Source organism: Euprymna scolopes, chromosome 44 (assembly GCF_053919585.1).
Source record: "Euprymna scolopes isolate OS-2025 chromosome 44, ASM5391958v1, whole genome shotgun sequence".
Taxonomy (NCBI): Eukaryota; Metazoa; Mollusca; class Cephalopoda; order Sepiida; family Sepiolidae; genus Euprymna; species Euprymna scolopes.
The window spans coordinates 11,753,409-11,765,448 of record NC_136525.1 but is presented as its reverse complement, the minus strand read 5'-3'; the positions used below and the strand labels follow the sequence as shown (position 1 = coordinate 11,765,448).

The following is a 12,040-nucleotide window of genomic DNA, read 5'->3' as shown; positions in this document are numbered from 1 at the left end:
TTTTTTTTTTTTACATGCGCACAGACTAATTTCTTCCCCCCGAGATATGTATCTACGAAGCGGAAATAATATTCACAATTTTAATTCAAAAACGTTTTCTTCACAAAATTAAAAAAATAAAAAAAAAGAAAAGAAAAAAGAAATCACATATTTTCCCACCATTTTAAAAGTATATATCCATATAATTATAAAACTCAGATCAGTTTGTTTGCTGGAGGCGCTTAAACCGTACATCCGGTTTCTGACTTCCGGTTTGAAAAAATTCGTCTGCTTACCTATTTCATGGCCGCTCTGTCTTAAGTCCGATATTAAAAGCCACTGCTGTTATTATTCAAAGCATACACAAGCTCAACAATGTTTTTTGTTTTAACTTATTTTAACGTGTTTTGCTATACCCAATTTCCACCATTAACAATTATTACACTACCACTTTCATTAACCCTTATCCTCGAATGGCCTTCAGGCCTTGATTAGTAGTGACTCCCAATTAGAAAAAAGTAAAGAAAGTCGACTCAAGTTGTGTTTTTTTTTAGTTGGAACAAAAGGCATTTATTAACAGTCGTTTCATCACAAAACCATAGTTTTCTAAGCAAGCAATAATATGGGCGCATTTATGTGTTCAATTATCCGTTTCCAGTCTGCAGCTTCAACCAGCTGCTATGTCTGCAGCTTGCCCCAGGGTACATGGTCATCCAACCATTTTTGTTAAAAGTTCGGATTGCATCTTCTTTTAAAAGTTCCTCTCGCACTGACACATCTTTTCACGCTGGCATGTGTGTGTCACCTCGTGCCACTGCTTGGTCATTTGCATATCTCTAAGTTTTTTTTCTGCTGCTATGTCTGCAGCTCACCCCATGCAAATGGTCGTCTGGCTATTTTTATTTTGCTCAAAGTTCGGATTGCATCTTGTTTTAAAAGTTGCTCTCGCATTGGCTCGTGCTTCCAAATCGTTTTGGTTCCATGTTTTTCCGTTGATTGCCATTCACGTGTGTCCTTTTTTTTTTTTTTCTCTCTTTCCGCTTTTCTTTTCCTTCTCTTCCTCTGCCGTAACGTCAGCTAGCGCACCAACTTGATCATTTGTATATGGGTTGTGCTGTTGTTGCTGCTGCTGTTACTGCTGCTAACTATGCGTCAGCAACTCTGTTAAACGAAGGTTGGAGGCTATATCGGCCGAAACGTTGTGCGAATAAGAACCAAGATTAGAACAGTAGTTCAAATAATGCAAATACAAGTCATTAATTCTCATCTAAAATATTCAGAAACATTCTCTTTTTTGGTCCCCCCAACAAAAAGATGGTGGATCTGTAAATTCATCCTTCTCCGTTCGTCCATTCATCCCTTCGTCTGTCCGCACTTTTCTCAATAACTACGCCTTGGAATTTTAAAAAAAAATTTTGCACAAACATTAAACATGATATGAGTAGAAAAGTAACAGAATGGATTTCACGGAAAAACTCTGGTTACTCAGCCCCACCCCACCACCACCACCACCACCACAAGGGGTGCCTTTCGGGTTAAAACGGTTTAAATTGACACTTTTGTGCTTATTAAAAAAAGATATTGATTCCTTGGATTTTTATAAAACTTTCTGAAAAATTGTAACTAACTGATTTCTATATAATTTTGTTTGTCTATACTTGGCGATAACTCTTGGGTGTGCCCCAGGGGCTCTTTTAGGACTAATAAAAACACTCCATTTTTGGAACTATTTTACCATATTTGTCCAAAATTTTCTGTGTATGTCTGTTTAGCAGTTTTGCATGGTGCTGAACTCAAATTTAAATATGTTAAGGCCTTGGGGACTTTTGGGGCTAAATGGGAGGGGGCGGTAGCAAATGATGGACTTAGTTATTTCTTTTTTTTTTTTTTGCATGGTGCAGAACTCAAATTTACATATGTTAAAACTGCACCGTTTGTTGATTTTCATCAGGATTTGACGTCCCCCTGCGAAATTTTGGGGCTAAATGGGGGGGGGGGGGCAAATTTTTTTTTATGCCTCGTTCACTGGGCATTCATGGGTGAGCATGCATGCTTCACTTGTCTTTTAATAAAATTTTGCATTAATATTGACTAAATCTATCAAACCGGCGTCTGCGGTTTCCTGGTTGCATTTAGATGTCAAACTTTCTGACAGCTGAGTGTTTTGGCGACAGATTTCTGTCAACTTTTAGATTTTGTATCTCAGCAAAGACAAAGAACTGATAAAAATGGTCACAGTTAGAAAAAGAAAAATCTTGCAAATACGTCTAAGCTAGTTTTTGAGATGTCGATTTACAATTCATATTATCTATATATTAATAGGATAACGTGCGTCATTTATTTAGTGTATTATGCTTACATCCGAGTGACTGTCGTTTAATTGTTATGGATTTCGACTTCTAGTAATAAATAATTTTACCAAGAATTCTTCATAAGTTTTGATTTCGGTTTCGATTATTGATTGATTAATTGATGGATTCACTGATTGATTGATTTATTAATTAATTGATTGATTAATTGATTAATTGATCGATCGATTAATCGATTGATTGATGGATCGTTTGATCGATTGATTGATTTATTGATGAGTGATCGTTTAATTAATTGATTGATTGATTGATCGTTTGATTGATTAAGTAATTAATTGATTAATTGATTAATTCACTAGAAGGAACTTTATGTGCTTGGCAGTGTTCTAAGATAGGTTTTGTATCGGAATATCTTTGATAAGTACCAATAATCAAAATGATCCGATGAAAGAAGGAACAGGCGATTTGGACCAAAGTTAACACCTTAAACAGCCTAACATCACAAGTGCATTTGAGAAGTTTTATTGCCACACAAGCCAGAAGGCTTTACATATAAAATCAACAGTATCTTCTTTGATAGGGGGCGCGTTCAAAATGAATGTTTCTGTTTAGCACAAATGATACTTGATTTTTAAACTTTAATTTAAGTCATTATATATAAAAATAATTTTATTAAATCAACAGTAGGTTCTCTACAGTGCAATGTAGACTATAATGTATTATGGACTAAGTCACTACGGGGAGGCATGTGAAACAGGTAATCAATAGATTTGATTGAAAAGTCGGTGATTTCACCGATTTCGATGACGATAAAAATATGGGTGGGGTGAAACATTCATTGATCATCATTCGATCCCGGGCAACGTCGGGTCATCATGCTAGTATTGAATAAATGATGATAACTGCTTTATCTCTTTAATACGATGGTAGTGGTGGTTATATCATTGGTATTCTCTTTTAAATTTAAATTAGAAAAAATTAAATATCGGTACAAGTTTAAAGGAAATCCCAATAATGGAATTGCTAATTGGAGGATGGTGTTTAGGAAGATGGGGAATAGTGTTTAGGAAGAGGAGGATGGTTTTTAGGAAGATGGGGGTGGTGTTTAGGAAGATGGGGGATGGTGTTTAGGAAGATGGAGGATGATGTTTGGGAAGAGGAGGATGGTGTTTAGGAAGATGGGGTGGTGTTTAGGAAGATGGGGGTGGTGCTTAGGAAGAGGAGGATGGTGTTTAGGAAGATGGAAATGGTGTTTAGGAGGACGGGGGTGTGTGTTTAGGAAGATTTGGGATAATGTTTAGGAAGATGGGAATAGTGTTTAGGAAGATGGGGATAGTGTTTAGGAAAATGGAGATAGTGTTTAGGAAAATGGGGATGTATTTAGGAAGATGGAGAATGATGTTTGGGAAGATTTTGGATGGTGTTTAGGAAGATGGGGGATGTTTAGGAAGATTGGGATGGTGTTTAGGAAGATTTGGGATAATGTTTAGGAAGATGGTAATAGTGTTTAGGAAGATGGGGATGTGTTTAGGAAGATAGAAAATGGTGTTTGGGAAGATTTTGGATGGTGTTTAGGAAGATGGGAGATGTTTAGGAAGATTGGGATGGGTTTCAGGAAGATGGGGGATGGTGTTTAGGAAGATGGGGAAAGATTTTAGGATAAAATCTCTTACCCATATATTCCGGATGTCCGGCCTGGGGAACATGTTTTCCAATTGGGGTCACTATCTTTTGTGCCAGACTGAAGTCCTTCAACTTGAGAATTGGGCAGACCCTTGCCATTAGGATGTTGTCCGGCTGCAAGTTCATGTGCGTGATGCAGAGGAAGTGCAAATACTGCAGTGCATCGAGTAACTGGGTGACAATTCTGGCCACTTCATCTTCCGTGTAACGTGTTCTCGATGATAAGTGGTCAAGGATGTTCTCGCTGTCCAGATACTCGAAAATGACCGTGTGTATGTTGTTGTGCAAGAAGGCGCCGATGACGGTGATGACATTCACGTGCTGCACAGTGACGAGCAGATTGAACTCGTTCAGGAGATCTTCGGACTCTGTCTCGTAAGGCGTATGTCGGGACAGGTAGAGTTCTTTTGTCCGCTTGCTTCGGCACATCTTCCAGTTGCTGAAGGCCCCCCTACAATTAAAGATGAAGATTGCAAAGGTAGTGAAAAAAATTTAATGGTTTTAGAGACAGTGGAGACCATTTAAAGCAGACTTACTTATTGATCCGAAAAGTCAATAAACTTGTTTTTTTTTGTTGTTTGTTTTTTATTTATAAGTTCAGATATTTTTTTTTTTGAATTACAGTTTTACTCCAAACAATTTTTAATAATTTTTTTTTAATATGTACTATATAAAATTTTGCTTCGGCTCTGCCATACAGCAATTTCGCCTGACGATCCCGACCCCAGAATGGATTAATTAATGTCATATCCTGTGGTTCTGCTGTAATATTAATAATGACTATTTTATTGCTCCCTGACAACGCGGTCCTGGATATGACCTTAAACTATATCCGATGGTGAGGCCCCAGCTTGCGGGCTGTGGGGAGTATGGAGCCACCCCTTAACTGCCATTGCTCCCAGGTCCAATCTGACCCAGAGTGGTAGTACCTGTTAGCGTCCTAACTATGGGTTAAATAGAAACCGACTTGGAAAAAAGACAAATATATTCTATTAAAAACCTTTTCCTCAAAATCACTGGATTCGGCATTAAATAACCTGAAAAGGGTTGATATGCCGTAAAACAAAAAACAACCAACCAACCATACAAACACAAAATGACTTTATATAATGGTAGAGATAGAGACAGATACAGAAATTGAATTAAAAAAAAATGTAATTTTATTGTTTAATGTGTGATTAATATGGAAAAAATGTTGACTGAACAAAATAGTAATCAATACGACACCAAAGAAAATCAGTCACCCGAAACGAATTAGAATACGCCAACTGCCTCCCTGCAGAGGGTAAAAGTCCCTCAATGGGGGTCCTGGATATGACCTTAAACTATATCCATTGCTCCCAGGTCCACTCTGACCCAGAGTGCTAGTACCTGTTAGCGTCCTAACTATGGGTTAAATAGAAACCGACTTGAAAAAAAGACAAATATATTCTATTAAAAAACTTTTCCTCAAAATCACTGGATTCGGCATTAAATAACCTGAAAAGGGTTGATATGCCGTAAAACAGAAACAACCAACCCTGACAATGCTGGTTTGAAGAAAAGTTCCCGTTATCTACCCTCTACTCTCTTGTCAAATATAATACATTTATGTTAATAATAATTTTATTACTCCTTAACAACACTCCCTACGTCACTCACCAAGTACAAAACAGTAGTTAGTAAGGATGTCGTCTTTTGAGTACTTAAGAAGATCATCCAGCCATATAAAGATATGCAAATGACCAAGCCGGCTGTGTGAGGTGACATCAAAGCAGAGACAAAAGGACACATGTGGCCGAAGAAGAAACGGTGGTGTTTGGAGACGTGTTTAGAGATGATATGTTCGGAGACAACGTGTTCAGAGAAGCACAGGCCCTGTCGGTGGGGCATTAGAATACGCCAACTGCCTCCCTGCAGACGGTAAAAGTCCCTCAATGGGGGTCCTGGATATGACCTTAAACTATATCCAGTGGTGAGGCCCCAGCTTGTGGGCTTTGGGGAGTGTGGAGCCACCCTTTAATTACAATTGCTCCCAGGTCCACTCTGACCCGGAGTGGTAGTACCTGTTAGGGTCCCAACTATGGGTTAAATAGAAACTGACGTGAAAACAACAAATATATTCTATTAAAAAAATTTTTTCTTCAAAATCTTTGGATTCGGCATTAAATAACCTGAAAAGGGTTGATATGCCGTAAAACAGAAACAACCAACCAATCAGAGAAGCACATGTTCGACACAAGGCAAAAAAAAACAATGAGCAACACATTGGTGACAAGAGTATCTTAAAATAACATGTTGATGCATGAAATAAGCTGTTTAAAACAAAATGCAATGCATTGCTGGAAATACTAAGAATAAAGGTCTTTTGTTAAAAAATGAATTAGCGAGTCGAATATTTTTCCTCTTCTGTCTTTCTGTTTCCTTACAATGAAGTCTCCATGTTAACATATAATGTTACACCCCTATTCCTAACCCTAATCCATAGTCTTCCCTTACGTCTCAGTTGCATTGTGTCTAAAGGGTGGAACGATAAAGTTGTCGCCCTAAAAAAAACGCTACAGTTTCATTTAAAAACTTTTATTGAAAAAATTCAATTCAGATAATCTGATTAGAGCTGGCATCTTTTTTTTCTTTTTTATTACATTTTCACCCCAAACAAGGCACATTGCCACTTTGGTGTAGGGGGCTACTATCAGGGACATGAGCTACTGAGGTCCTATGTAGGGAGTTGGGCAGCAAGATATCGGTTCACGTTACACTTGAACTTCTGTATGTCATTACAGCTAGGGAAGCAGGGAGCCAGAATGGAATTCCAAAGTCTAGTGGTTCTGGGGAAGAAACTACTGGAGTAGAAAGCTCTCTTACATCTAGGGATCTCTACTGTGTAGGAGTGGCATTTAGCTGCTTGTCGGGTTTGTCAGGGGTATTTACGTCTAGGGGGCACAAGTGTTTGCAGTTCGTCAGAGCATTCACCATTAAAATACTTGTAGAACAGACAGAAGGATGCTACATTTCGTCGATGGGACAGAGACTGAAGCTTAGATGACAGTTCAGGACCTATCAGGTTGGAGACTCTCTTTTAGACCTTGTCCAGGAGTGAGAGACTAGCAGCAGATGCACCAGCCCAAATATGACAACAATACCCCATACATGGGCGACTGATGGCCTTATAGAGGTACAGGATACTTTCGGGCGTTAGTTGCTTTCTAACACAGTAGAGAGTGTCTATTCAATGTAGCCGCATTCAGCTTCGATCACCATCTCGCTATGTGTCCAGAACTTGGAGCATGCTTTTTCCACAAGTGCCGGCAGGAGCACAATAAATACTTGCCAGGCTGGTTTTGGTGTTGTGGGAGATCAGGTTGATGATGTTTTCGACGTATGACTAAACAAGTAGTTCAGCGATTCGGGTCGAGGCAGCAGGGGTGAGGGGCAGTAAGAGAAGGGTACAAAGTCGTAGCACTTCTTCTGAAGTCAAGCCTGGATCTCTTTTGATGTGAGCTGGCGCCGAGTCCTGCTGCTACACCCGGGGTCTGCCATTGGCCACCTGATTACACCAGGGGCTCACCACACTCACACCACATCCAGGTACGTTTTGGTGTTAACTTTCAAGCTGACTTCGAAGATGTGAGGTGCCCCTCATTTGAAACCACACCAAAGACCATATCATTTTGAGGGTGCTGGCAATGGTCCTGTTGTCATAAATTTGATCGATAGAGAGCATGAGTTGTACAGCGCCGCATCTGCAATTTTCCTTGTTTAACATTGTGTCATTTTCAGACATGATAGAAGGCTCCTATCGCTCTTGGGATTTGTACACAACTGGCCAACTAGTAGATTTTCTGCAGGCAAAAAAAAAAAAAAAAAAAAAAAAAAACGGTTTTCATCAAACGGAAATGGAATCATGTCGTCTTTTCTAAGGAGAAAATTTTATTGTTCTATGCTGTAGTTTGAGGTAAATCAAAGTGAAAAGGAAAAAGCAATAACAATATTCAAACCTGGTAATGTCTTCCAAAAAGTCGTACTGCTCTGCGGGGTCAAAGTCCATGATTTCGTCATCCCTGTCTCGATAATATTCTACAACATTTGCTGGGCCTTGCGTGCGGTTCAAGGAAGAAATAGTTTCAGCATTTCGGCATAGCATGATAGCATAGTCAAGATGTATATACAATGAGAGCGAATCAGCACCTGGAATCAATAAAATGAAAATCATACAGCTACGATTATTTCTACTGTTTGACCCTTAACAAATACATCTCCATGAAATAGCAGGAAGCATGGGACAACTGCCCTAATAAGAAATTACACTACATATTTTTTTACTCCAAACAAAACAGTGGTGTCATGTATGAACTTTTTATTTCAGGTCAAGGTATTACTCTTTTGTCTTAAGGTGGGTCAAAACCTTAACAAAATAGACTCTACCAGTCTATTTCATTAAGGTTATAAAAAAAAAAAAAATGAAAAAGTTATACTTGTGGGAATTTAAATTTCCAGGCTAACTCGATTATCGCCCTTTAACTCTGGTAACCAAAGAGCGACACAGCCACGTCACTTCCTGTTCTGTATATCTCTCCCTCTTTTCTGCTGAACTTTCGACAAGTCAAGATGTGACAGAGCGTGCTTCGGTTGCCATGGTCACCCAACCGACTCTCCTGACTAACCCATCAGCCTCAACTGCAAGTAACGTTACTTCTTTCTCAACGAACTCTTATCATTTCTTCACATGTAAATTTATGTAAATGAATCTACATTCTTTCACTATCATATCTCGATATGTTTCGTTTTCACTTGCGACCTTCTCAATCACCTACCATTCAATTCATTAAACACCACGGAGGATAGGATTGTCAATTATATAAATAAACAGACCATCCTGTGACAACAGTACTCCATACATGGGTGAATGGTGACCTTATAGAGGTACAGGAACATTCTTTCTTACACTCTGTTTTTTTACAAATATTAATAACGATCATAATAATCGTTGACCAGCACACCTTTCAGCATTGCCCGGCAAATATCGTACCTTATGACAACAGTTCACATGCAGACAATGACTAATATCTTTATAATTCTTGCTCTTTTTAGCATGTGGTGCAATGGGGGAAAAGATGGCTAGTTACTTTTAATGCATCAAAAACCAAGCCCCCATCTTTTCACCACTAAGACTCTGATCCCCACTTGGTCCTAACCAAAGGGAATTGCCCATCTTGAAAAAGTATGCTGTTTTGACAAACTTCTGAACTGATCTTAGTTCCTGATCTGAAATGGAAAACTTACATCAAATCAGTTTTTTTTTTGTTTTTTTTTTTACACGGTGGTCACCACTTATCAAGCCCTGGAAGCCACTCAGGGATAAGGGTTATTGCAAGTACAGTACGTTAGTGCGGAGATTTAATGAAGTGTCTACTTAAGGGGGGCAGTTCATCAGGAATTTGTTTACATTAGACTTGAAGATATCCAGGTTGTAGCCAGGTGGGAAGCAGGCAGACGGAACAGGGTTCCACATGCGTGCAGTTCTAAAAAAGAAGCTTTGTTCATGGAATCTACGTTTTGATTTAGGCACAGATGAAGAGTGGGGAAAATTTTTGACAGTGGATTCAGCTAGACGGGTGTTTTTCGTGAAAGATTGGCGAGGGGGCACCAGATAGCTGGAAAATGGCTGCATCATTCTACTGCTCCGGAAAGTATCCTATTGTCAATGCAATCCCCTACCCGTATAAAAGCCAAATACGTCCTGATATTGAGTACTGTTGACACATCTGGAGAGGAGTTGCTAATAGTACAAAATCGGCTTCGATATCTAGTGGGCGAGGATCTTTTCTCCCCCCCCCCTTCCTCCTCTTTCTCACAGAAGAAACATTACAAGTCTATCTCTGCTCTATCATTGTATTTTTATGATAGGTATTCGACTGAGCTTCAATCTACGCCTCTCACTGTAAAACATTCGTGACAAACACTCGTCTGGCTACAACCATTGTCAACAATTTCCCTTACTCTCTATCTGTGTCTAAAGCTAAACAAAGATCCCATAAGCAAAGTTTCTTTTCAAAAACTACCTGCCTGTCGAATACAATGCTGCAGGGCTGTTTTCCATCTAACTATAACATGGTCGTTTTCGAATCTAATATAAACAAGTTCCCGTTGAACGTCCTCTTAAATAATAAAATCCTACCCAAGTCCCACCATTACGGATAATCACGATAGTGTAATGTTTATTATGCTTTTGACGTATCAAGCATCAAAATGACCAATCATTTAAGATTTTTCAGTTCAAGTGCATATTGTGAAAACTCTACGAAAAAGCATGTATCGAACAACGATCAAATTCTGACCAAAAAGAAGGGTATTTTTTTTTTACTATAGCAAGGTAAATATATAGTATAGTATGTTTATTGTGCTTTCGACCGATCAAGCATCAAAATGAACATTGTGTAATCAAGAATCAAATAGAACATTGTGTAATCAAGAATCAAATTGAACATTGTGTAATCAAGAATCCAAATAAACATTGTATAATCAAGAATCAAAATGAACATTGTATAATCAAGAATCAAATTCAACATTGTGTAATCAAGAATCAAATTGAACATTGTATAATCAAGAATCAAATTGAACACTGTGTAATCAAGAATCAAATTCAACATTGTGTAACAGTTTGAGACTTCTCGGCTCGTCTACATTGTGTAAACACTATGAAAATGGCGGATCAAACACAGATGATATTCTGACTCAACGCAAAAAGAAAACAAAAAAAAAATAAAAGCGTCTGACTCACTTTCGGATTTCGTCTTTACAATTGCTGAAGCCAAACTGTACGGACTGAGACCGAATTTATTTTGGCAAGAAACCTTAAAGATGTAACTCGTGTCCTCGGCAAGATTTCCAATGTAGGCGCATTCGTTGATTGTCTTGAGCATCTTCCGCCATTGATAGTCATCTGAAAAAATAATTATAAAAAAAAGTGCTCAAGTTCAGTATCAAACAATAACAGACAACAAAGAATCAAACATGGTTATCAGTCGTGGGTATCGGTGGTTGGGGAGTAGTTCTTGTAATTGTTAAAGGGGAGCAGCTTAGTCTTACGAGCATTAAATGTTACCTTTTATTTTCGTCCCCATTCCATCACGGTCTAGAGGTCATTTTCTAAGGATCCAGCCACAGTCTTGGATTTTTGTACATCTGTTCTTCCCTCGGGCATATTGTACAGCGTTGTATGATCTTCTCTCAGGCATGTTATAGAGCATTGTATGATCTTCTCTCGGACATGTTATAGGACATTTTATGATCTTCCGTCGGGCATATTATAGAACATTCTATGATCTTCCCTCGGAATGTTATATAGCATTGTATGATCTTCCCGCGGGGATGTTATAGAGAATAGTATGATCTTCTCTCGGGCATATTATAGAGAATTGTATAATCCTCCCTCGGGTATGTTATAGAGCATTGTATGATTTTCCTTCGGGCATGTTATAGAGTACTAGCATGGGTGCCCGGCGTTGCCCGGGTGTTTGGAGGTGTATGCTGAGCAAAAAAAAGGGGGTAATTTTTTAAACTTTGACCCCTATTATGACCGCTGAAAATTTATTGTTTTGGCCTCAAATCAAGTTATTAAGTTAGATCCATGTCCACGGAAGCTATATCTAAAATTTCAAGTGTGGAGACCCAAAATTGTCGGAGAAGTTTGGTAGAGTTCTCAAAGCTCAAATCGTTGAACTTTGACCCCTTAATCGCCAAATTTCTGGCTAAAAACGGATCACATAGATTTTTCTAAATCTCAGTACCCTGTATATCAAATTTCGAGTCTGTAGACTAAAAATTGACAGAGTTATTTCGTAGGGAAATGTACACAGACACAAACACACACACTTTCACTTTTATAGATATATAGATTTAAAATTTGAGTCTGACAGAATGACAAAATTATATTGCAAACCGATATATTAAACAAACGAACTTCAAAGAGACAAATGAACACATAAGTAAAAAAAAATTGTATTAGAAAACATTTCTTGATTATTCCACGTCTTTTTTTTTACAGACCTGACGACTGAGGTTCGCTCTTAATAAAAATGGTTTTT

General features: G+C 38.4%; 1 protein-coding gene across 1 annotated transcript in view; it reads right to left on the bottom strand.

Moving 5' to 3' along the window:
• The window catches only part of LOC145268598 (protein Obscurin-like), a 190,021-nt gene that overhangs the window by 16,521 nt on the left and 161,460 nt on the right, over positions 1–12,040 (bottom strand). The window contains exons 18-20 of the mRNA XM_080124046.1: positions 10,735–10,896; positions 7,952–8,141; positions 3,962–4,422 (exon numbers count right to left, since the gene is read on the bottom strand). Coding sequence (XP_079980172.1) covers positions 3,962–4,422; positions 7,952–8,141; positions 10,735–10,896 — 813 coding nt within the window. The remainder of the gene's footprint in view (positions 1–3,961; positions 4,423–7,951; positions 8,142–10,734; positions 10,897–12,040) is intronic.